Genomic DNA, 27678 nt, shown 5'->3' with positions numbered 1-27678 from the left:
CAATTAATTTGAAAATCAACAAAATCAACAATTTTGATTAAAATTTTTATTGAAATGAAAATAAATGCGTCAATAATGTACATTTTTACATTTCCAGATATTTTATTTATTTTTTTTGTTTTTCATTTTATTTTTTTTATTTTTTTATTTATTTATTTAATTTTTTTATTTAATTTTTTTTTTTTCATTTAATTTTTTTATTTTTTTATTTATTTATTTAATTTTTTTATTTAATTTTTTTTTTTTTCATTTAATTTTTTTTTTTTCTTCCCCAGCTGGATTTCCCATCCAAATCAGACAGTCTGGTTCACAACGTCAGCAAACTGAAAATTGTTGAAAATTCCAACCCCCTGGAAAATGGTAAGTAAAAAAAATATATATTCAACTTTTATTCTATTTTTGAAACTCTAGTCACGTGACAGCATCAGCATGTTTGCAAACGATCAAAATACTTCCTCCTTTTCTCTACAGATTCGTATTCCAGCTAGAGTTGTTATGTTGCAGGGTCTACATATATATATATATATATATATATATATATATATATATATATATATATATATATATATATATATATATAAGTAAATTTTTGGTACAGCAGAATGGAAGGAGAAATTTCAGAGGAAACATAATTTAATTTAAATACCAAAAAAAACAAGAAATGGGCAGGTGAAATTAAAATTTTCCCTAAGGCCTTATCGTCTGACCCTCTAAGAGGAAACGTCAGAATGATAGATTAAAAACTAAGAAAACGAATGAGGGAAGAGGGGAATTTTGGTTTCAGTTGGAAGAACAGTGGAGAAAAAAAAAAAAAAAAAAAAAAAAAAATTCTCACTGTTCAGGTGGTTTTAAATCAATGAATATCTCCAACTGATGTCTCAGAATCTTTTGTCTACACAAGCTAGGTCGAGAGTTGTTAATAACTAACGCCTCAATGATATTGAGATGATAGTTCGACCTAGCACTGTATAAAACAGAAAACCACCCATCGGAATATTGATCGGCACACCTATTTATACTCAACAGGTGATCGCCAATGGCAGACTCATGAGCCTGGGAGTGCCCGGATGCTCTCGAAACCTGGTGTAGTCGAATATCCCGAGGGATATGTTGGGATATTCTCATTTCTAATCTTTGGGATGTTTTGCCAACGTAGTCAGCTCCACACTGACAAACGAATTTATAAACAACAGAGTTCTTTTGAATGGTTGGCAAAACATCTTTACGAAAAGAAGAGAAAAAGGTTCGAGTTGTGTAAACTACTCTAAGCATAGTAGCTGGAAAACAACGTTGAGTAGCAGAAGAAATCCTTTTAACAATATGAAGGCCATCAGGACCCAACCATGGTAATTTTAGATAAATGGGACACCGTGATGGACCAATATGTTTACCGCTATTAAATGTAGTAATTTTACGTTCAATAGTAGATTTTATCATATTAATGGGATATCCATTATTAAGAAAAATATTTGTGATTTCACCAAGTTCCGTATCAAGACGGTTTGGTGAACAAATCATAAGTGCACGATGCGTAAGAGCACTAATGAGGTTTATTTTTCTAGACTGAGGGGCAAAAGAAAACCAATTAAGATAGAGCCCTGTAAATGTAGGTTTTCTATAAACAGAGGTCTCAAACGTAGTACCAACTTTAGAAACACGAACGTCGAGGAATGGGAGAGAGCTACAGTCTTCAACCTCCATAGTAAATTGTAAAGATGGATGCAGGTTGCAAAGAAGACGAAGAAACTGTTCAGCTTCGCTCCGAGAGGGAAAGCATGCAAAAGTATCATCAACGTAGCGTGTGTAGAATGTTGGCTTAGTAATTTTGGAAAATAATTCGTTTTCCAAAAATCCAACGAAAATGTTGGCTAACAAAGGACCAAGAGGGCTACCCATAGATATCCCATCAATTTGACGGTACATAATGTTGTTGAAACTAAAGGAGACTGATTTAGTAGCAAGTTCCATTAGTTCAACGAAAATTCGTTCAGGAAATTGTGGAGGAACTTGGTGAAATCACAAATATTTTTCTTAATAATGGATATCCCATTAATATAATAAAATCTACTATTGAACGTAAAATTACTACATTTAATAGCGGTAAACATATTGGTCCATCACGGTGTCCCATTTATCTAAAATTACCATGGTTGGGTCCTGATGGCCTTCATATTGTTAAAAGGATTTCTTCTGCTACTCAACGTTGTTTTCCAGCTACTATGCTTAGAGTAGTTTACACAACTCGAACCTTTTTCTCTTCTTTTCGTAAAGATGTTTTGCCAACCATTCAAAAGAACTCTGTTGTTTATAAATTCGTTTGTCAGTGTGGAGCTGACTACGTTGGCAAAACATCCCAAAGATTAGAAATGAGAATATCCCAACATATCCCTCGGGATATTCGACTACACCAGGTTTCGAGAGCATCCGGGCACTCCCAGGCTCATGAGTCTGCCATTGGCGATCACCTGTTGAGTATAAATAGGTGTGCCGATCAATATTCCGATGGGTGGTTTTCTGTTTTATACAGTGCTAGGTCGAACTATCATCTCAATATCATTGAGGCGTTAGTTATTAACAACTCTCGACCTAGCCTGTGTAGACAAAAGATTCTGAGACATCAGTTGGAGATATTCATTGATTTAAAACCATCTGAACAGTGAGAATTTTTTTTTTTTTTTTTTTTTTTTTTCTCCACTGTTCTTCCAACTGAAACCAAAATTCCCCTCTTCCCTCATTCGTTTTCTTAGTTTTTAATCTATCATTCTGACGTTTCCTCTTAGAGGGTCAGACGATAAGGCCTTAGGGAAAATTTTAATTTCACCTGCCCATTTCTTGTTTTTTTTTTGGTATTTAAATTAAATTATGTTTCCTCTGAAATATATATATATATATATATATATATATATATATATATATATATATATATATATATATATATAGTGATGATCATATTTATTGGCACGGTAAAATAAAAGTTAAATTTTGTCTAATAAATTCTAAAAAAAGGGATTAAATTAAAGAAAATAACAAAGTATATTATGTATTTTTAACTGGCCTTTCCGATGCAGCAATCGGATTTTAGAAAAAATAAATAACAAAGGAACAACAAACATAATTGCAAAAAACCCTTGTTCAAAATTATTGGCACGGCTTTGTTTTTCTTTTAGTATCAGTATAATATCAATCAATTTCCGGTTTACGTGCTTTCTGAACTTTTTTATAGCCATATTATGCTTGTTTAACGCTAATTCAGTGAATAATTTTTTTTCAGATAATTTTTAGATAGCGATTTATTTAAAGTATTATAAGTGACTAAATTATAATTTTCAATCGCCATGGTTAAAACTAAGGAACACAGCGAAGACGTCAGGAAGCTTGTTGTAGCATGCCATACCAATGGGGAGGGCTATGATAAGACTTCAAAGCTAAACCTTCCCAAATCCACTGTTAGAGCCATAATAAACAAGTTCAAATCGCAAGGCCACGTTATGAGTTTAGAGGGTAGAGGGAGAAAAAGGATTCTTTCCCCAAGAGATGAACGGAAAATTGTTCGACAAGTAAAACAAAACCCAAGAATCTCTGTTGGGGAGATTGTTGATGAACAGAGCACCTCTGGAGTGAATGTATCTCGACATACAGTTGGTAGAGTTTTGAAGAGAGCTGGTTTAAAAGCATGTCGTCCGAGAAAGACCCCCTTATTGAAGCCTATGCACCTGAAAGCAAGGCTAGCCTTTGCAAAACGTCATATTGATAAAGATGTTGCATTCTGGAAACGTGTTCTATGGACTGACGAAACGAAAATAGAGTTATTTGGCCATAATAAAGTGTCTTATATTTACAGAAAATCTGGCGAAGCTTTACTGCCTAAGAACACCATACCCACAGTGAAGCACGGTGGAGGCAGTTTGATGTTTTGGGGATCCTTTGCTGCCTCTGGACCAGGGCGACTTGTTAAAGTCACAGGTAGCATAAAAAAGGAAGATTATGTTTAAATATTGGATGAAAACCTGAAAGACTCTGCTAAAGAGCTCTCACTTGGTCGTCGTTGGTGGTTCATGCAAGATAATGACCCAAAGCATTCGGCTAAACTGACTAAGAAATGGCTTGAGGACAATCATATTAATGTTTTGGAGTGGCCATCACAAAGCCCAGACCTTAATCCAATTGAAAATTTATGGAGAACATTAAAATTGAGGGTAATGCAAAGGAAGCCTAAGAATCTTATTCAATTGGAGGATTATTGTCAGGAAGAGTGGGCTAAAATTACTACTGAAGAGTGCAACAACTTGGTTGTAAACTATGAAAAGCGACTGAGGAAGGTAATCAAGGCCAAAGGCTATACAATTGATTATTAAATAAATCGTGCCAATAATTTTGAACAAGGGTTTTTTGCAATTATGTTTGTTGTTCCTTTGTTATTTATTTTTTCTAAAATCCGATTGCTGCATCGGAAAGGCCAGTTAAAAATACATAATATACTTTGTTATTTTCTTTAATTTAATCCCTTTTTTAGAATTTATTAGACAAAATTTAACTTTTATTTTACCGTGCCAATAAATATGATCATCACTGTATATACATATATATATATATATATATATATATATATATATATATATATATATATATATATATATATATATATATATATACTAGCTGTACCCAGTCACGCGTTGCTGTGGCTCAGTTTGTTAAAATGGAACACATGTGAAAGTAGAGAAAAGTTTGATTCTTTTTTTCAAGAGAATGTACAAATTATTTATTTTTATTTAACAGATGTTAAGAAAATAAACAGAAAAATACTTCCATCGTTAATTATGCAAAAAAATAAATAAAATGTTGATTTAGTGTTTCAATATTATGCTTATAAATTACGATAAAACTTGTTGAGTATGCGCTGTTTTACGGTTGTTGCAAAAATGGAACGGAAACTTAAATTTCGCTTCGTTTTAATCTTTCTTAATTTTTTAATTGTGCCCCTCCCCCAAACGTAACATTCAACAATTATAAAACACAAAATATTTATTGAAAAAAAAATTTTAAAAAAAGTTAATAACGAATGGTAAATAATTCCATTTTTAAACGAAAAAGTCAGTTTGGTATATCTTTTTGCTATTTTTTACATAAGTCCAGCTTACCATTCACATTGGAAATGTCGACATTTATAGGTTGTCAGGTACGTTTACAACGAATAAACACTCCAATCTAGTAGATGTATCAGAATTTTTGACACCCTTCTCACGAAACTGCGAATAAAATATAAAAATCTCGTAATTTCTCTTTTAAAAGTGGGTTGTTTATTTTCTTTATGGATTATACTTCCAAAATGAACTATTAAAGTTGTTTTAAAAGTAATAGAAATATTTTTTTTATTTGTTAAAAAACAGTAATGAATTTTACGAACTCAATATTTTTCAATTTTTAAACTTTAAAAATCTATCAAAAGTTTTCTATTGATTCTATTTTTACGATATTTTCAGGGTCAATGTGAAATTTTATGCTCTTTCCAATAAACCGAATATAATATTTTAGACAAACGTTTTTTTTATTCACGCCCCCCCCCCATTTTTAAGTGTCTATTAAAAAGCAAATAATTAATTTACTCACCAAAGTTTTATATATCACAAATTGAAGAGAAAAGGTCAATAAGTAATATATTCAAATTTAAAACAAAAAAGTAGTGTTTTTTAGAAATTTGCCTGGAAAGTTCGAAGTTTAAAACCTTTTTTTTAACCACGTTGTTTGTTTTTTCTTTTGTTTTTTTATGAAACCTTGATCCTTGCTCTTTTAATTCAAAAAAAAAATTAGGGCTTCAATTACATTTTTCGGATAGTTATAAGCTTGGAAAGACAGTGGGTAGAATAATTCACGCCTCCCATTTTGAAATGTCTATTAAAAAGTAAATAATTTATTCACCCAAGTGTTATATATTACAAATTGAAGAGAAAAGGTCAATAAATAATATATTCAAATTTAAAACAAAAAAAAGTAGTGTTTTTTAGAAATTTACCTGTAAAGTCCGAAGTTAAAACCTTTTTTTTAAAAAAAACATGTTGTTTGTTCGTTTGTTTTTTTGTTTGTTTTTTAACGAAACCTTGGTCCTTGCTCCTGTAATTGGAAAAAAATTAGGGCTTGAGTGACATTTTTCGAGGAGTTATAAGCTTGGAAAGACGGGGTGGAATTATTCACTATTTTTCACGAAATTTCTGACACACCTACCAATCTACCCATGTTAAGAACGGCTTTCGGAATAGACACCCCTAACCTTGCTAGAATACCTGAAAAGCTATAAAAGTTGACGTGTCGAATGTGAACGATGAGTTGGATGTAATGTAATAATGTACCGAATTTAAAAGGGAACGAAATTCAAATTTCCATTCCATTTTTACAACAACCGTAAAGCAGAGCATTCTATGCAAATTTTACCTAACTTACTATATTAATGCTATTTTTTTAAGCAAAAAAAAAAAAAGAAATATTTAGGTTTGGCTATAAATTCCTAAACTCATTTCACCCTAAATAATATAGGTGACTGAAATAGGAATCTAATTGAATCTTTAATTTCCTGAATAGTATGCGAGAATTCATTTTTCTTCGAGTTATATTGAATTCATTAATACGGACTTTAGGGGCTTTTTTCGTAATGTTTCTCTTCCCTGCAACCTCTTTCCCACAGAAGAGATGTTGCAAGCCTATCTTTGTTTTATCGTTTTTCAGTGTTATTATAAATTGTAAAAAGAAAATGCTGCCTCATTGCTCGTGGAATCCATTATAGAACAGAGTTTTATTTTTTTTATTTTTTTCTACATGGAAGTCACCACTTATTAATGCCTAAAGGCCACTCGAGGATAAGTGTTAATGTGTGTACACAAGTCATTGAGACAACAGTGTATTAATATTTAATTGTAGAAATGGGGTAGAAATGGCTTATTTAGGTGAGAAGCAGCTCAACAAGAACTTGTTTACATTGGACTTGGACACAACCGCATTGTAGTCAGCTGGAAAGCAGATCAAAAGAACAGAGTCCTATAGGCGGGAGGTTCTAGCAAAGAAGCTTTGTTCAGGAAATTTGTGTTTAGAATTAGGTACAGATAGAGAATGAGGGAAATTGTTGATAGTGGTTGTAGCTAGACGAGTGTTTTTGTGTGAAAGTTTGACAAGTTTGTGTGTGTGTGTGTGTGTGTGTGTGTGTGTGTGTGTGTGTGTGTGTGTGTGTGTGTGTGTGTGTGTGTGTGTGTGTGTGTGTGTGTCTGTGGGTGTGGTGGAGAAAAAATGGGTTGGGGAAAGGAGAATAGATACAGATAGACAGGTAGATAGAAGTTTTAATAGAAATAAGTTACTTTTTGCCCCGGGCAACGCTGGATAGATAGCCCTGCTAGTTTTTTATGAAGCAGCAAAAAACTAAGAAGATAATCATGCGATGTTGATCTGCATTCTTTTCTTTTACAGAGACGGCCTCGCTAAACACGGAGGAAAGATCTTTGTACGAAATGTTGCAGGAATACATGATCGAAAATGAAACGCTGAGGTTTGATTGCAATTTATTTTTTATTACGAAGAAAATCTATTGATGACAAAGTATGCGGGGCTTCTATCAAAGAGAGGGTCTCTATTTCTTATCTCTACTTAGATATAAAAGACACTTTGTCTCTGTGTATGTGAAAATGAGTTTGTTCGCTATGGTCTCCAAAAATGGTTGGGCCAATTTTTGGAAATTTCACACAAATGTACTTTATATATCTGAGAGTGTTCTTAGATAGGTCGTGTATCGGAATGCCTCCAATATCAAAAATCAATAATCTGATAGTCTGATTTTGACCAAAGTTAACACACTTATACAACCTAACATCACAAGTGCATTTGAAAAGTTTTATCACTGCAAAAGCAGAAAGGCCCGACGTATAAAATCAGCAGTAGTTTTTTTTTTGATAAAACGAGGACGTGTTCAAAATGAAGTCCATCTCTCTAAAATTTCTTCCCTGGGGTTAAGATTTTTCCGTTTTTATCTTTGATACCCCAGCTAATATTATGTTTGTGAGCTTTTAGTTTTTTCATAGCATGGAGAAATTATTTATTCAGGGGGTAAATTTTAAATTCCATCAAAATCATCCTTTAGTTGACTTTTGACTAGTTTTTTTTTTTTTTTTTTTTGTTACTTTGTGTGGAGTTGAATTGTCTCCATACTTTATACAAACGCTTTTCGTGTTATCGATTGCTCTCTTGGCATTCTCTTAGCATTCTCTTAGCATTCTCTTGGCATTCTCTTGGCATCGGGTTGAATCTACTGGGGAAATGGGTGCTTAACAGATGGCGTGGCCTTTTAAGCAGTTTCAATGATTTTCATGTTCACTACACCTGAAAATTCTTCAACATCAATAGGAGAAGCATCTATTCAAGTTTGAAATCGGTCAATAAGATCTAATTGAAAAAAAAATCACTGGCTTCAACATGAACAAGTTTCTGATGAGCCGTTCCACTTAGGTTAACAAATTTACCGAACTTCCATTACTATCGATTACTATATTGTCCTTTTGACTACTCTACACTCTTTAACCCTTATCCTTGAGTGGCCTATCGGCCTTGATAAGTGGTGACGTCTATGTAAAAAAAAACAAAAAAACATTATATTTCTTCACTGGAGTTTTAGGCTTCTTTCAAATGCATTTTATATCAACACGAAGGAATAAATGGTCTAATATGCTTGGAGTATTTAGGACCGACGCATTTGTGACGTTTTGATGAAACTTGTTACGAGAAAGAATGAAATCGATTTGGCCTTTATTCTTACCATTGGGATGATTTCAATTATGAAATTCTTTCGGTTCTGAAAGAAAATATTAATTAGATAATAATTATTGGCAGTTATTCTCAACCACTGATTGCCATGGCTAATGCTGCATTGCCTGAAAACTCTTCAAACTTCTTGACTTGACATTCACAGGAAACATGAATTGGAACAAATACATTGAGGACATTGCCAAGGCTGCTGCAAAGAACGTCTGCTCTTTCTACCATACTAGAAAATTACTTATACCTGAGAGTATCCTGTATCTCTACAAAGCTACCACTCAACCATACACGGAATATTGTTGCCACATCTGGTCTGGTGCATCTGCCACTAGTATTTCACTCCTAGATAGTATTTAAAAAAAAAAGTTGCCAACCTAATAGGTCCCACACTATCAACCAAACTCCAATCTCCGTCCCATCAATGAAATGTTGCATTGCTGCGCCTGTTTTACGACTATTGTCATGGAATGTGCTCCAATGAACTCCAAGTGCTTGTACCCCTCAACATAAATACACCTGACTAACCCAACAAACAGCAAAATCCCACCCCTTCACTGTAGAAATCCTTAGATGCCAGAAAGTCTTCTACTCTAATAATTCCTTTGCTCAAACTGCCAGACTTTGGAATTCTTTCCCGGATTCCTGCTTCCCTGACTGTACTGACATGCAGAAGTTCAAGTGTAATGTGAACAGACATCTTACAGTTCAACTCTCTACATAGCGCCCCTGGTCCAAATAGTAGCCCCTTACGTCCAAGTGGCACTGTGCCTTGTTTCAGGTGAAATAAGAGAAAAAAATATGTATTTAATTTTGTTTTAAATTCGTATTAGCGGTTCACTAAATTTTAAATCTATTGGCCAATGAAGTTTGAAAGGATGGCCAACCATTGGTATAAAGTTTGCGTACAATTGCCAAAGCATTATCAGTGAAAATGACATGACAAATGTCAACTTCACAAGATCGTTAGCTACGGAATAGCTGGAAATGTCTTCTCAATTATTAAATCATTACTAGGGCTATGACAACAGCATATTCTTTTCATTGTTTTGACTCTTGAGTATATATCCGTTGATATCTTATATGCTTTTATATAGAGTGATGTGGTTCTTGGTTGATTAACTGTGTCTAACTGTGTCGGATATATACTCGAGAGTCAAAACAATGAAAAGAATATGCTGTTGTCATAGCCCTAATCATTACTCTCTTATAGACGAATAAGAGTAGTCGTTGATGAGCCCAACTCTCTTCCTGATCTTCATCTATGGCAACATTTCAAAGGCAGCAATGACCACGATCTTTCTGATTCTCTCTCTTCTGATCTTGAACACTTGGTGTAATGGGGAAAAAGGTGGCTGGCTAATTTTAATGCAGCTAAAACCAAGTTCCTCTCCTTTCATCTTAATCGCTTTGACCTCCACCACACCCCAATTGAAATAAATCACTCTCCTCTTAAGGAAGCACCATGTCTAGACACGCATCTGAGATCGACTTTCAATCCTGATCTGAAATGGAATGCATGCATCAAATCCGTTGCCGAGGTCGTTGGAAAAATGGTTGAGTCATTCTATCGCTCCAGAAGATATCTCACTGTTGATGCATCCTTTACCTGTATAAGAGTCAAGTACATCTTAGGATGGAGTACTGTTGCCACATCTGGGCAGGAGCTGCTCAAAGCATCTTACCCTAACAAAACCGGCTTCATAGCTTAGTAGGTGATGCCCTTTTCTCTTTTCTGCAACCTCTTTCCCACAGAAGAAACGCTGCAAGCCTGTCTCTGCTCTATCGTTATTTTCATGGCAAGTGCTCGTCTGAGCTTCAATCTATGGTCCCTCCCCTTGATAAACTTTCACAAAAAACACTCATCTAGCTATAACTACTATCAACAATTTCTCCCACTCTTTATCTGTACCCAAATCTAACCACAGATTCCATAAAAAAAAGGCTTCTTTCCTAGAACTGCTCGCCTATGGAATTCTGTTCTGCTGACTACAACATGGCGATCTTCAAGTCTAATATAAATAAGTTTTGTTGAGCCATCCCTTTAAATAATCAATTAGAAACTCTTTTTTGGACCATGTCTAAGAGGGAGAGATTAGTTGTTTTTCTAATTCATGTTTGTGACGTTTTGAAATGAAGATTATTTGGATTATTCGAACTACTGTTTTAATCAATTTAATATTGCTATGGACTCCACGACACGGACGCACAAGCAGAGGACGACCTAGATCCACATACATCCAACAAATAGCACATGACTCCAACTGTGAAGACAGGAAACTCTGGAGAGAAAGAGTCACATTGGTCCGGGCAAGGAGCCCATGATGATGATGATGATGATGATGATGTTTTTTTTTGTTTTTGTTTTTTTACACAGTGATCACCACTTATCAAGGCCCGGAAGCCACTCAGGGATAAGGGTTATTGCAAGTACATTATGTTAGTGTGGAGATTTGATGAAGTGTTTACTCAAAGGGGCGGTTCATTAGGAATTTGTTAACGTTGGACTTGAACACATCCAAGTTGTAGTCCAGTGGGAAGCAGGCAGACGGAACAGAGTTCCACAGGCGTGAAGTTCTAAGAAAGAAGCTTTGTTCATGGAATCCACGTTTTGTATTTAGGCACAGATATAGAGTGGGGGAAATTTTTCACAGTGGATTCAGTTAGACGGGTGTTTTTCGTGAAAGATTAGCGAGGGGCGACCAGAGATTGGAGTTCAGACGAGCACCTGCCATGGAAATAACGATAAAACAAGAATAGGCTTGCAACGTTTCTTCTGTGGGAGAGAGGTTGCAGGGTAGAGAAAAGGGCATCCCCCACTAAGCCATGAAGTCTATTTTGTACTCTGTCAAGGCAGGATAGGCTGTTTTTAGCAACTCCTGCCCAGATATGGCAACAGTATTCCATCCTTGGACATACTTGGCTTTAATTTAATCTCGGATGTTATTCTCAGAACGTTTCGGCCGATGTAACGTCCGTGCATTTTACCAAATGTGGAAATCTTTCTCTCAGACTCGGAAATCTTTTTGAAATTTCAAACATTACAGCCATGACTGGATACAAGTCTTAAGCAACTCTTGCTTCCCTTATTTTGTCCTTTAGTCCTTACATTCCATGAGTTATGTTTCTGACAAGGAGGGAAGAATTGCTGTTTCATGTGTCAGAATATATTCCATCTAACACTTGTTGCTGTTTAGTTTTCACCCCTTTTTTTTAGCTCCTTACATCAAGTGGTTTCATGCCTTGTCTCAAGCAATTTCCATAAAAATAAGTAATTGTATTCTTCACATTGCTTTGCATTGAGGATTGAACCTTCACTTGGAACTGATTATAACTTAGCACTTTTATCCATTGTACCACATGTTATTCAATATTTCATTTTTTTTTTTTTCTAATTTATGTTTTGTGTTTTTTATTGTTTTATGTGCAGGGCCGAGAATCGAGATCTGCAGGAAGGCCGTCAGCAAATGGCTCGCGAATTGAAGCAAGTTTATAAAGAGAACGAAAAACTCCAAATTCAAGCTGCGAAACAAAGGTGAAGCGTGCGACGAGTTGAGGTTGAAATTAAAACAAAAAAAAAATTTTTAAATACATTTCTATGAAAAAATTAAAACAAAAATAATTTTTTAATACATTTCTATAAAAAAAATTTTAATACATTTCTATAAAAAAATTTTTAAATACATTTCTATAAAAATATTAAAACAAAAAAAAATTTTTTTTAATACATTTCTATGAAAAAATTAAAACAAAAATAATTTTTTAATAAATTTCTATAAAAAATTTTTTAATACATTTCTATAAAAAAATTAAAACAAAAATAATTTTTTTAATACATTTCTATAACAAAAATAATTTTTTAATAAATTTCTATAAAAAATTAAAAAAAAAGTTTTTTAATACATTTCTATAAAAAAATTAAAACAAAAAAATTTTTTTTAATACATTTCTATGAAAAAGTTAAAATAAAAAACTTTTTAATGCATTTCTATGAAAAAATTGAATCAAAAAAAAATTTTTTTTCTTTGTTTTAATTTGCTTGGGAGTGATTACAAATACTGTTTTAAAGTCAAAAGAATCACAAACAACAACAAAAATAATTTTAAAAAAATTTTTTTTTTCTCTTTTCCTGTAGAATGCCAAATGAGGTTTCTTCAAGTTGGAGAACACAAGCTGGAAACGCTGCCAACAGCAACCCTTGGCAATCGTACTCTAATCAACCGTGGCTCGACATAACGGTAACACACGTGGCGACATTTTAATAGATATTAAACATTTCTTTTAAATTTTAATACTGAAAAGTATTGGCACGTTAAAAAATTAAAACTTCCTGAGCTAGCCATATTATTAAAGTCAACTTTTTTTCCTGATTTAATATTTCTCTTAAAATATCATTTTCATATCATTTCTCCCCATGCAACGCATGTCCTCAACCCTCACTGGCATCTATCATCACATTAGAGACGCGTGATAGACTCTTTCCGTGATTGACAAAGGTAACACTTAGCTGGTTAGTAATGATAGAAATTCCCTAAACTTATTCCATCATCTCTTAATTCTTGCAATGTTACTAGCACCTGCTCCACCTTGTGCTCCAATTGTAACATAGTGCAGATGGCAAATATCGAACCATGAGCGAAATGATGTCACAGTAAGGAAAAAGAAGATTATATAAAGGAGGAGAGAGCATGTTTGAGAAGACGATCGCATTAGAGACGTGGAATACGTTCGAGAGCACCTTTGGGATCAAGTTAGAAAAACATGTAGCACGTTCAAGAGCATGTTCGAGAAGACGATCACATGTGAGACATCACAGCTGTAACAAGAAGTCACGCATGGCGGAAGAATGAAGAAATAAATGTTGTTGTACAAAAAAATGTGAGTTGAACTTCTTTCGTATTCTTGGTCTACTTTGCGACTGAGGCTACAACGTGTTGGGCCTCTGTGTGACAACGTTACACAATGGTGTTACAATGGTGTTACAATGGTGTTACAAAGGTAACAAAAGTTCTGAGGCTACAACGTATTGTGCCTGTGTGACAATGTTACACAATGGTGTTACAAAGGTGTTACAAAGGTATTATATGATAATGTTTTTATCCCCTTAAAATAAAAAAATATATAAAAATATGTAAACTTTTTTAGCCAATAATTTTTTTGCGTCTCTAAATTGGGGTATGGAAGCACGAAATGGATACAATTTTCAAATATATTTTATGATTATTTTTTTATCCCCTTATAATAAAAAAAATATATAAAAATATGTAAACTTTTTTAGCCAATAATTTTTTTGCATCTCTAAATTGGGGTATGGAAGCACGAAATGGATACAATTTTCAAATATATGTTATGATTATTTTTTTATCACCTTATAATAAAAAAAATATATAAAAATATGTAAACTTTTTTAGCCAATAATTTTTTTGCATCTCTAAATTGGGATATGGAAGCACGAAATGGATACAATTTTCAAATATATGTTATGATCATTTTTTTTATTCCCTTATAATAAAAAATATATTGCACATTCGCCATTTTGGACTGCTAAAAATGTAAAAAATGTGACACATTTGTAGGGTTTTTTTTTCATGTTTCTGTAAATAAATATATTTTTAAAATATTTAAATAGTTTGACAAAATCTATAACATATTAACTTAAATTAACATAGTTATTTGGAAGGATATGCGATTAAATAATAAATTAATTGATAAAAAAAAATTTATGTATTTTTATATATTTTTTATTATAAGGATGGGAAAACAATAAACATAAAATACACTTGAAAATTGTATCCATTTTGTGCTTCCATACCTCCATTGAGAGATGCGGGTGCCAGCTTCCAGTGTGTTTGAAAGTTAGGCTCTCCTTTTATGCACAATTATCCACTCCTGTCCAAAACATGTCAAGTCCATTCACAGTCAACACATGCTAAATAAATTAAAATGCTATGACGTCAGCAGCTTACGTGACTTTAGTAGAACGGCGTTCTATTCAAGTAGGCCACAATCGACTGGATTAATATACATGATTACCCATTTTTTTATCACTTTTTAACCGCAGATTCCCAGTCAGGTGCAACTGCAACCGGTTGCATTTCCACCCGACCATTCCATACGGAAAAGGAACCCTCGACCAATAAACCTGCCAATGCCCCAAAGATCTTTGGAAATGTCAACAAAAAATTCTCCAAGGTAACCTTTTTTTTTCTACAAAGGAGTCACCATTTATCAAGGCCCAGAGTCCACTCGAGGATAAGGGTTAATGAATGTATGGTAGTTAATGGGACCAAATTGTAGTAATCGTTAGTAATGGAAATTTGGTAAATGGGATCACTTAAAGGGACTGCTTATCAAGAATTTGTTTACATTGGAATTGAAGATGACCATATTGTAGTCAGTTGGGAAGCAGGGAAATGGAAAAGAGTTCCACAGACGTGCAGTTCTAAGAAAGAAGCTGTGTTCATGGAATCTACGTTTAGGTTTAGGCACAGATAAAGAGTGAGGGAAATTATTGATAGTGGTTTCAGATAGATGAGTGTTTTTCATGAAATTTTGGCAGGGGGGGGGACCATAGATTGGTACTCAGACGAGCGCTTGCCATGAAAATAACAATAGAGCAGAGACAAGCTTGCAACGTCTCTTCTGTGGGAAAGAGGTTGCAGAGAAGAGAAAAGGGCATCCCCTACTAGGCTATGAAGTCTGTGCAGTCACTCACACACACAGACGCTCACAAATAAACGAACCTTTATTCATTTCAAATATGCCCACACACTTTTCTCAAACAAAAAAAGTAAAATGAACATATTTTTGGCGGACGTAGTTGAAAGCACGATCATGTGACACAAGTGAGCAATGAGAAAATTCAGAAGATTGTCTTTTTAACGCTTTTCCAAAAACCAAAAAATCAGCAGTAGCAATTATGTTCTGGAGCTGCCCAAAATGTATAAAACATGGAGCTGCCCAAAATGTATAAAACATGGAGCTGCCCAAAATGTATAAAACAGTCGTCTACTGAGAGATTTCAGCTTTTTCCCTCTCAGCTCGCTTCGACGACACGAGAACATGCCTCTCGTGTTCACAACATCGTCATTGCCAATACCGCCAACACCGCCATACACACACCACGTGGACACTCAAAAATCACTTATGCACACACACATTCATTCCACACATCTTCTAAATTAATAACAACAAATCACGTTCTTCTCGAATTACTTTCCTCATGGGACTCTTTAAGTAAGGCGAACTTCGCCAGATAAACACAAACTTTAAATTAATCTTATTATTTTCACACAGGACTTTAACCTTCAAAACTCATTTAATTAACACAAAGGACTGCCACCTAACATTTTAATCATAATGACTTTGAAATAACTTTCACCAATTGGACCTTTGTTTATTCACCTTATTGTTTTTGTTAAAAAATAAATGCATTTAAATCAGAAGGAGGTGTCGTTTTATTTGATCCCTTTTTTTTTTGTTTGGGGCGAGGAAATTTAATTTTACTTAAACTTCGGAACCCCTACAAGTCTTTTTTGAAGTCTGTCAAAGCAGTTCAAATTTCCCAGAAGCAAAAAAAAAAAAAACACGTTGCTCTAGAACTTTATTCAATTGACAACCATAAAACGTAATTTATGTCATTGTTTAGACTGGGATAGGATTCAGGAGAACTGGAGAAACGTAAAAGATTATTTTTGTGACTAGCAGAGTCACTCATTGAGCATAGTTTGAATAAGGAGAAAAGTTGTATTTGGATTATATACCTCGGCAAATGAAGAGATATAGGATACTTGCATGTGGAAAACGTTTTCTAGCCGAGTAGAGGGAACCTATCTTCTTTTCGTCAGGTTTAGCAGTATCTTCTCATTGCTCTGGAACTTGTATCCAATTGACAGCTGTAAAACGTAATGCATGTCATTGTTTAAACTGGGATAGGATTCAGGAGAGCTGGAGAAACGTATAAGATTATTTTCAGTTACTAAGCATCTTTGTCACCCATTGTGCTTTGATTAGATTCTTTGAAAACATTTTTTTTAAGTTTTTATATCTTGAAACAAAATAAGTTCAAGATCCTTAAAATTCATTCCAGACTGGTCCGCAAAATTCAGTTGCAAAGTTACACTCTTCTGGAAATTGAAGATTCAATCCTCATTGCAGGTGACACTCAAAAAGAAAATTGCAAATTACATGGAACTTCTACTCAGTCTTGGCTGACAGAACAAGAGCATGCTACACCCATGGATTAAATAAACTCAAAACAAAATTCATGTGTATTATTTGGAATCATCGGATTACAATTTTCATCTTGAGTGTCATTTTCACAACGTTTCGATCGATGTAACCTTCGACCTTCTCCAGGTGTATCTTGTCAAACCCGGGAATCTTTGTGTCGGGAATTTGTATAAAATTTTGAATGGAACCTTTATTTAATCCATGGAGGTAGCATGCTCTCGTTCCATCAGCCATGACGTGGGTGGAAATCCTAAATAATTTGCAATTGAATTTTTAGTATTGCCTGTATTGAAGATTGAACCTTCAAACCTCCAGAAAAGTGTCACTCATAACTATCCTACATCTGCTCTGATATACTTTGCCTTGTGCCAGACTATGTGTAGTAGTAGTAGTAGTAGTAGTAGTAGTAGTAGTGGTAAAAGTGATTAACCTTTTTATTTTTATTTTTTCTTACCCCTCACGTCAACCAGGTTTCAGCCAGGCAGAAATGTACCACCCCGCCCAAGAATGACTGGCCCCGTCAACCCTACAGGTCAGACCACACCCTTTTTTCTTCTTCTTTTGTTGTGTACAAATTTAATTAAAATTGTAAACTTATTGAAGTGATTTGTGGTAAAAATTCCATTGTTGCTTCTCGAATGTTGGGTAAAAAAAAATTAACTCACGTTCTGTTGTCAATCAATCAGAAACCAGAATTGCTCCATAAAAAATTAAATCTTTTTAGCATTCCAGCACATAATTTTTTCATATCAACACGAGATCTTTTACTCTTTGCTTGCAAAATTATAAAGTCCAGAACCTGTACAGAAACGCTTCTGAAATTAAACATCGCTTCCAATTCAAGACCTCTTGAATTGAAATCCATGTTTAATTTTCAAAGAGTTTCTGATGGTTAGTTATTGATGAAGAGTTTTCGGTTGGGAGCTGTTCTGTACAAATCTCAGACTTTAAAATTCAACATGGCTTCCAATTCAAGAACGATGATGAACGATGCAACAGATGTCGGTTGCGAGATAAGTTTGCATGCGGCTTATTGGTGAAATGCATTCGTTTCATGTCGTAAGGGGTTGATTCAACTCAATCTTATTTTTTTCACTCCAAACACTTGAAATGCAAGGGACTATTATTTGAGATCGTGTCTACATTTATGCGTGTTTATTTTAATATTCCTTTTTGCTTGGTATTTAAACTCATATTATCACCCAATCTCGTTGCTTAAAGGGAAGGTTACTCTCATGGTATATATTTTTATTTCTAGGGTTACCTCCCTTGCACCTTTTTCTTTTCTTATATTATACGTTTAGTTTTTCCCTACTTTGTTTAATTTTTTCTTCTTTTTCCTTTTATTCATTTTTAGTTATATTTATTTTTTTAATCTGCTCTAGTGCATGAAATTAAGTATCAATTTCTGTGCAGACATCCGTGGATTACGTCTAGTTCTTTGTTTAATAATTTTTCTTTTGATATTAGTATATGGTATGCTTCTAGTATACATAGGTTGCATCTTTTCAATTTGCTTGGTTTATATTTTTCCACTTTATCAATTATTGACCATCTTAATTTATATTCAGTTTTATTTTTCTTTAAAGCATGGAAATAAATAATCATGAATATTCCCTTGCTATTAGGAGTCAAGCAAAATCCCACCCCTACACATTAGATGCCAGAAAGCCCTTTATTCTAATAGTTTATTCGCTTGAAATACAAGACTTTGGAATTCTCTTCCAGGGTTCTCACTTCCCTGAATGCAGAAATTCAAGTGTAATGTGAACAGACATCTTGCTGCTCAACTCCCTACATAGTATCCCTACAAATTATGTTCCAAATAGTTGCCCCCTACATCTAATCTGTGCGGCACAATCACGTTGACACACCAGTTCTCGCCAGACCACCAAAGTTAAGCAAGGTTAAGCCTGGCCAGTACAAGATGGGTGACCATTTGGGGAAGGCTAGACGCTGTATGTACCTTCTGCGAAAGGTTGAGCATGGGGCCAGCATCCTTACCCCCGAAAAAACTCCTCGCTACAAAAGCATCTACAAAGTTGTGGATGGCCTATGCCCCTCCAAGTGTTCAAGGCTATGGGATGGGACATCTAATTTTGGTGATCTGATAAGAACCGGTGTATCATATTATGACCTCCTTAAACCTTTTTTTTTATTCTGGTGAAAATGTAATAAAAAAAAAAGAAAATAAAGCAAACACTTTTACAATGAACTGTTTCAAAATCAAATTGTGTCATCCAGTCGATTAAAAGGTTAAAATCTGAAATGCTTTTTAAAAATTGACACACATGTTTATTGATTTTGAAAGATTATTTTGCTGACAATTATTTTTACACATTTTTTTTAGACAAAGAACCTCTTTCGTTTCAAGTTCAATAAATAAATAAATATTCATATAATTTCTTTAAAGAATATTTAGCTAACAATGAAAACTATTTTTACGGAAATAAAAGGAGTAATTTTTTCTTAATAGTGTTGTCTTTGATGGACATTTATTAATTCAAAAGTAAATTATACCGATTGATCTAGGAAGTGCCTTAGAATTTCCACGTTGTTGTTATTATTATTACAACAACGACGACGACGCAATTTCTTTTCCAATTTTACAAAAGGCTAACCTATCAGGAACAGTGAAAGTGTTAAGGTCCAGCTTGAGTGTCTAAAGTCAACGAACTTAACTTGATGTTCAAGAAAAAAAAATCCAACTAAAAACATCCCAAAGTTGAGACTATAATAATAATAATAATAATATTTGAGACATTTTTGAATCCTGTCTGAGAGACTAGTGGTTGATGCATAAGCTCAGATGTAGTAACAATACTCCATGCACGGGTGAATTGTGGCTTTGTAAAAATTTAGAATAATATTCACAAGAACCAATGTATGTACCATATTACAACCCCCTTAAACCTTTTTAAAAAACCTCAAAAAATATACTTGAAATCCGAAGAATATTTCATATTCACAACTCTAGGGTTGTTAAGCACATACACATTCGTTAAAATTCTAATTGTGATCCCTTTGTCGTATAACCTTTTCGATGTTCCACACCGATCGTCGAAATTTAAAAAAAGAAAAAAAAAACACACAAGTGTCAGTCTTATCTTCTTCCATTTGTTTAATAACTGACACTCTTCAATCAAGGTCCTGGATATGACCTTAAACTATATCCGATAGTGAGGCCCCACCTTGCGGGCCTTGGGGAGTGTGAAGCCATCCTTTAATTGCCATTGCTCCCAGGTCCACTCTGACCCTGACTGGTAGTACCTGTTAGGGTCCTAACTATGAATTAAATAGAAACCGACTTGAAAAAAAATATATATATATTCTATTAAAAAAAATTTCTTCAAAATAACTGGATTCGGCATTCAATAATCTGAAAAGGGTTGATATGCCGTAAAACAAAAACAACCAACCAACCAACTTCAATCAAAAAAGTGCAGTTTTTTTTTTATCATAACAACGCTAACCACTTATGCAAAGTGACTGCAAGCCAGAGCCAACTACCTTTATACACTCAAAACAGCCAGTCTGCAAAGGGGAGATAACTCCATTGCCAACTATTGACTGTTAATGCCATCGCACTTGTTTTTTGTTATTTCAACGATCAGTAAGAAACATCAAGAAGAAAGATCTCAAGTTCATTTTTTTTTGTTTTTTTTTAAAGTTTTTTTGTTTTTTTAAAAAGCTTCTTTTTTTTTGTTTTTTTTAAAAGGTTTAAGGGGGTTGTAATATGGTACATACATTGGTTCTTGTCAGATCACCAAAATTAGATGTCCCAATTAACAGGAAGTGCCTAGATTTTCAAAAAGCACTTCCTAACCCTTTTTGATCCCCTTTGCGTAAAACTAAGTTAAACTAAATATAGACCACATTCAGATTCTCTAAGCATAGCACTGCTCAAAAAAAATCAAACGGTATGTTTATATTTTTATGCAGCCAGGGTTCACACCTAAACTAATTAACCGATCATTAAGTTCTTTTGCCCGTAATCAATAAATTTTGTTAAAAATTTATTGATTTGTTTTTGGGGATTTTTTTTTTTTTCGATCCAAAAAGAATTCTTATTTTTTGATTTTAGATTAAAAAAATAACTTTCACTTTCATTGCTCATCCCTGATTCCATCATAAACTGGTTTTCATTATTTTCTTCTCACAGAGTCTGTAGAGATGTTCAACCAACGACTGCGCGAAGAATTGGCGGTCATCGATGGTGCAATCAAATCTGAAGAATTAAATCAATCATTTTACAAATCAACAATTCCTTCGGCGTGAAGATTTTCCAGACATTTCAGAAATGATAAGAGAATCGTCTGCTAAAAAAAAAATGGCCGCAAGATGACAAAGAATGAACAGAATTTGCTTTATTTTGACGATTGTCTTCATCTGAGGTTTTATTTTTTTTACATTCCTTCAGGGGCATCTTGTTGAATTTAGAAATTTGTACGAAACTTCAAACAGAACCGTTTTTTTTTTTCAATATCTATATAATTAGAAAACTTGTTTATTGTCTTCCATAATCAGGCAATTCCATCTTTCCAAAAAGTAATGACAGGCGAATCCATTATATATATATATATATATATAGCTTTTTATTTTATTGAAATATATAGCAAACATCTAAATGACTACTTTAAACACAGTTCCTGATTTCAAAAAAAGAAAAACTAAAAGATTCATCTGCCTTACTTTTAATGCTAGGTTTATTTATGGTGTCTTTTAAATTCAATAAAAATCCTCCTAAATTTGCTGATGAGGAGACCGTGCTTACCAAAAAAACTATATATAATTGTTCTACATAACTTCATGTATACCACAAATAAAAAGCACGGATTTCCGAAACGATCGTACAGATAATTGACTTTGTTGTTGTTCCTTCTTATGAAACTGATTTTTAATTTAATTAAAATTTGATTTTTAAATTAAAAATTTTTTTTTTTCATTTTTAAATTGAAAATCACTTTACTTAATATTGAATCAGCTCTAGGACATTTAACTATCGAGCTTATTATATATCTAAATTACAACGAGCATTTCCTGTATTTTAATTAAACTAGTAATTTCACTGTTACATTAAAATACACTTAGCTCTTTAGACTATTATTCTAATCTCCTTTAAATTTATATATATATATATATATATATATATATATGTAATGAGTAATATGATTGATAATTTATAATTAAAATTAAAAATTAAAAATCTGATCCATAAGGAAGAACAAACAAAATCAATAAATTGTACGATCGTTTCGGAAACAATTTTTTTTATTTAACATTTAAACAATGTTTTTATTTAACGAACGTTTATGAATGCATCCGGAAAAAAATTTCATCTTTTAAGTTCAAGAGAATGGTTTTATTTTTATTATAATTTAAAATCTTAAGGGCTTCATATCTACAAAGTGCACTCTTAATCTAACTGAAAACAAATATATTAAACAAAAGGTAATCTACTTCGGTTCCACATCTGGACTTATTAAGCATAGGATTTCAACACATAAGCACTCACTTAAAAATCCTCCCTTAAAAAAAACAGACTGCTTTATCCAAACATATTTGGAGATGGTAGTCTGTCCTCAGTCAAATGGGACCAAAGAATAAAAAGAGAGAAAACCAGTATGAGAACCTTCATCATCGGCTTAATTAGAAAAAGTGATTTCAGATTAAATTTTAAAGAAATTAACATCAGGCTAAGTGGGGGGGGGGATCAATCCGTGAAAGCTCGTATTACTCTGACCAGAAATTGTCTAGTTCTGGTTCGTCCTGAAAAATAAGAAGTCAAGTGGTTGAATCTTCTGAGAAGATTTGTTAGATGGATCCAACATCAAACCTTATGAGCAATTCAGAAAGAAAGTTGAATAAAAAAACTTAATTATCGATTTTACGATTTCCTTTGATTGGAATAAAAAGAAGAGAGTTCATAATTGAATTTGTCATCAATCCCATGATTTACTTTTTTTTTTTTTTTTTTTTTTTTTTTTTACACAGTGGTCACCACTTATCAAGGCCCGGAAGCCACTCAGGGATAAGGGTTATTGCAAGTACAGTACGTTAGTGTGGAGATTTGATGAAGTGTTTACTTAAGGGGGCGGTTCATTAGGAATTTGTTAACGTTGGACTTGAACACATCCAAGTTGTAGTCAGGTGGGAAGCAGGCAGACGGAACAGAGTTCCACAGGCATGCAGAGTTCCACAGGCGTGCTTTGTTCATGGAATCCACGTTTTGATTTAGGCACAGATAAAGAGTGGGGGAAATTTTTCACAGTGGATTCAGCTAGACGGGTGTTTTTCGTGAAAGATTGGCGAGGAGGGGGACCAAAGATTGGAGTTCAGACGAGCACCTGCCATGGAAATAACGATAAAACAAGGATAGGCTCGCAACGTTTCTTCTGTGGGAGAGAGGTTGCAGGGTAGAGAAAAGGGCATTCCCCACTAAGCCACAAAGTCTATTTTGTACTCTGTCAAGACAGGATAGGCTGTTTTTAGCAGCTCCTGCCCAGATATGGCAGCAGTATTGGACGTACTGTGACGATTAAAATAGTTTTTAAGCGGTGAAAAATGGGTCAAAATTGAAAAAAATCTTTATACATTTTGTATATTCATCTTAGTTTATTTTTAATTTTTAATCAGTTCATATGCGTGTTACGTTGGTACAGTGGTAACATCACCAGCTTTGAATGCTACAGTTTCGGTTTCGATTTTAGCTGATGGCACCCAAATACTTTCTTTTTTTTACTTTTGAAATCACGACTCTATAATAAAATATACGAAATCTGGACAAATTAAAATACCAACTCTCATCATCGCATTTTTTTTTTTACAAAAACCGATGCCTCAATGCCAGAAAAAAAAAAAAAAACGACAAAAAACAGGACTTATATCTTTGATAGATAAATTCCATCTGTTCTGGTTCATCTTGCAAAATAAGAAGTCAAGTAGGTGAATCTTTTGAGAAGATTTGTTAGTTGGATTCAACGTCGAATCATGCGGACAATTTTGAAAGAAAGACGAATATAAAAAAACACAGTCCAATAATTAATTATCGATTTTACGATTTTCATTGATTGGAATAATAATTTTAGGTAGTTAATTTCCACCAACTCTAAAGAGTTCATAATTGAATTTGTTATCTATCCCATAATTGACTAGACGATTTAAAACATGTTTAATTACGTTCAATCATACGGAGATCCATTCTTTTGAGTTGTCGATGCTTCAATGTCTTATGGAAACTGTTTTTTTAGAATTCAAAATCCTGCCAAAAAATGAAACTCTTGTCTTCCGTTGAAAGGTTTTGCGGCGACCAATCAGCAGCCCTGTCTTATCGCATTATTTCTGACATTTTGCCAAACTCAGAAAATGGAGAAATTCTTACTACTGATTTTGATTTTTTTGTGATTATTGAAAAATAATTTTAATATTATTACCCGTTCTTGGCCGCACTAAGTAATTTTTTATTTTTTTTTTGTGATTATTGAAAAATAATTTTAATATCATTACCTGTTCTTGGCCGCACTAAGTAATTTTTTTTTTTTTTTTTTGTGATTATTGAAAAATAATTTTAATATTACCCGTTCTTGGCCGCACTAAGTAATTTCTTTTTACAATGAACTGTAATAAAGTGTGCTATTTTATTGCCAATAACATGATACAACAATAACAAATGGGAATGTGATATAATTTATTAGACTTTACTTTCTTCAAGTGTATTTGTTGAATATGAAAGTTCAAACTAAACCCTTTATTTAATGAGTTGATTGTTCTCATTCCGTCAGCCATATACGGGTAGAAATCTTAGATAATTTTTATTTGATTGTTAGTATTGTACTAATGATTGAAGATCCAAGCTTTACAAAACTGTCATTTAGAACTGTTTACTACTCAGCACTTTTATCCATTGTGCTATACATTTAGAGGCAAAACTAACAAAGAATAAAAATGTAAAAATGCTTAACATGGCTGAAGAAATAAGAACAATATACCCCAATGGATTGAAAAAATGGTCCAGTTTGAAATCGTAGATAGATTCCGCAAGTTAGACATAAAAATTTCTGAGTTCGGCAAGATACGCTTGAAGAAGGTTGGAGGTTACATTGGCCAAAACATTGCAAGAAAAATATCCAAGATAAGAACAGTATTAAAAAAAAAAAAAAATAATAATACAAACTAGCGAGACCTGTGGAAATTCCACAGAATGAGAAATATATTGAATCAACAAATATACGCTTGTCTGCACTACTTTCTTAGTCCATATGTGGAGTTTAAAAAAAGCCAAATACAATTTTTGGAGACAAAACTGCTTAAAAAAAAATGCCAAAATTCATGAAATTTGGCTTTAAGAGAGCCAATCTGACAAACCTGGGCAAGAATACGAGAAGACAATTTTTGGAGGCAAAACTGCTTTAAAAAATGTCAAAAAAAAAAAACCCAAAAGGCCTTCCTTTTTTGGCCTTTGACATTTTTTAAAGCAGTTTTGCCTTCAAAAACTGTATTTAACCTAATGTACGAACTAGCTAACAAAATAAAATAATATATATGTTACGTGTTTGTATGTCTACAAGTATTCACAACAACATATATATTATTTAAAAAAAAAAAACGTGAAAAGGAAAACAAAGAATGGAGTTATAAAAAAAAAATTGGGGGTTTGTATTACTGTACACATAGATTCGAAAAAGTTGTCAAAAAGCAAATATATAACAAATAAATATTATCAAAGGCAAGACAAGTTACTTTTCTATCAAACTGGATACATTTCTTTGTGTTTTTATTCAATGTAACATGTTTATTCAGCTCGAAAAACATGCAGTGTTTACCGATGTATTGGAAAATTCAAAATGGCGCCCGAGTCTCTCTTTAACATGGTAAGTTCAGGAAAAGATGTTATAAATAATAAACTAGACAAAATACTGTTAGAAATTCGCTCAATATATGTTACCGTGACATAAGTTGACATATATTCGGTGTTTTTTAATAGTATTTTGTCTAGTTTATTATTAATAACACCTTTTCCCAAACTTACCATTACACATAACCGGGCGCCATTTTGAATTTTCCAATACATCGGTAAACACTGCATGTTTTTCGAGCTGAATAAATGTTACATTGAATAAAAACACAAAGAAATGTATCCAGTTTGATAGAAAAGTAACTTGTCTTGCCTTTGATAATTTTTATTTGTTATATATTTGTTTTTTGACAACTTTTTCGAATCTATGTGTACAGTAATACAAACCCGAAAATAAATTTATTCATAAACAAAAGTAAAAAGTATGCGTGTGTACATGTGTGCGTGCGTGTGAGTGTGTGTGTGTGTGCGTGCTATATTATTTAATGCACATGTTAGTGGTCAGCATTTTTGTTTATGGAAGTCAGTCAGAAGGCCAGAACTCCAGTGGGATGGGTTCTATTTAGCTGATGCGCCCATTTACTTGCCTCCCCACAAGGGCAGAGTGTTATGTGTTTGTGTGTTTAGAGGTATTCACAGCAGCACATTATTAAAAAAAAAAAAAAGTGAAAAGAAAAACAGAATTGAGTTATAAAAAGAAAATAAATTTATTTGTAAACAAAAACAAAAGTAACAAAACTATTTTACATTCAAATAAATCATCTAAGGGAGATAATAAAAAGGGTTTAGTTTTTACTACAAGTTAGAAATACTAAAATAACTTTCACAGATATACATTTTACTTTGGTCAATATCAAAATTCAGGAAAAACTATATTTACCAATATGTTGTCTGTTGTGGTTTGTTCGTTTGATGTTCAGTGGGCTTATTGTTCCTATTTACAATGCCTCCCCACGGGACAGAGTTAGACACCAGGGTCGTTTTCAGTGGGCTTATTGTTACCACCAGGGATTATTTCAATTCTCGATTGTGGCCGGAGTTTAATTGATTTTTAGCTAAAAGGTCGCCTCCAAATTTGCATCACTTTCATTTGGTGTACGAATCAATAATTAGTTTTCCAAACGTATATACTTCTATTTATAGTAAATGTTGGAGAAGGTTCCAGGAACCTTCTGGAACCAACGAAAACAAAATAGTTTTGTCAGTTATATTTTAAAAGTCTCTAGAAACGCTTATAAGGACATTTTCACTTTCTAATATTAAAGTAATTATAATTTATGCTATCTTATTTTAATTTATATATTATTTAGCTTGTTTTAATGCTAAATTAATGAATTTAGCCTTTTTTCTGAAGCAGTTTGGCCTTCAAAAATTGTCTTTTTGGCCTTTTTTTTTTTTTTTTTTTCAAAGCGTAACGTACATACTAACTAAGGACGGAACAAACAGAATATTATTTAGACTAACAATCCTCATCTTGAAAATTGCTGAAAGCTAACAGAATCAATAAACATTTCCATAACTTTAGGATTGTCATCTCGTTGTCATATAACCTTTATCCTCAGCCTTGATGCGCAACAATACATAAAAATTACACAGGGTGATTGGAAAGTAACTCGCTATACTCGAAAGCTATAACTGAAATATAATTCTGACAAGAAATGAAGAGAGGGTGGGGGTGAGAGTTGTAAGGCTGCCCCCTTTACTCTTTTCCTGTAGTCCTCACATTCCATGAGTGATATTTTTGATGATTGGAAAAAAAATGTTAACTCGTTAGTAAAAAAAAAGAAAAGAAAAATAGTGAAATC

At 33.2% G+C, this 27678-nt stretch overlaps 1 protein-coding gene across 2 annotated transcripts in view; it reads left to right on the top strand.

Moving 5' to 3' along the window:
• LOC145269869 (kinesin-like protein KIF12) overlaps positions 1-25267 on the top strand; it is a 244814-nt gene extending 219547 nt beyond the window's left edge. For both annotated transcript variants that reach the window (XM_080125611.1, XM_080125610.1), the window contains 7 exons: positions 276-360; positions 7450-7528; positions 12218-12322; positions 12923-13025; positions 14849-14979; positions 17490-17551; positions 21182-25267. In XM_080125611.1, coding sequence (XP_079981737.1) covers positions 276-360; positions 7450-7528; positions 12218-12322; positions 12923-13025; positions 14849-14979; positions 17490-17551; positions 21182-21297 — 681 coding nt within the window. In that variant the 3' untranslated portion in view covers positions 21298-25267. The remainder of the gene's footprint in view (positions 1-275; positions 361-7449; positions 7529-12217; positions 12323-12922; positions 13026-14848; positions 14980-17489; positions 17552-21181) is intronic.
• Positions 25268-27678: the final 2411 nt, after the last annotated feature.

Source organism: Euprymna scolopes, chromosome 45 (assembly GCF_053919585.1).
Source record: "Euprymna scolopes isolate OS-2025 chromosome 45, ASM5391958v1, whole genome shotgun sequence".
Taxonomy (NCBI): domain Eukaryota; kingdom Metazoa; phylum Mollusca; class Cephalopoda; order Sepiida; family Sepiolidae; genus Euprymna; species Euprymna scolopes.
Note: the sequence above shows the minus strand (reverse complement) of the source record. Positions and strands in the feature narration are given on the sequence as shown.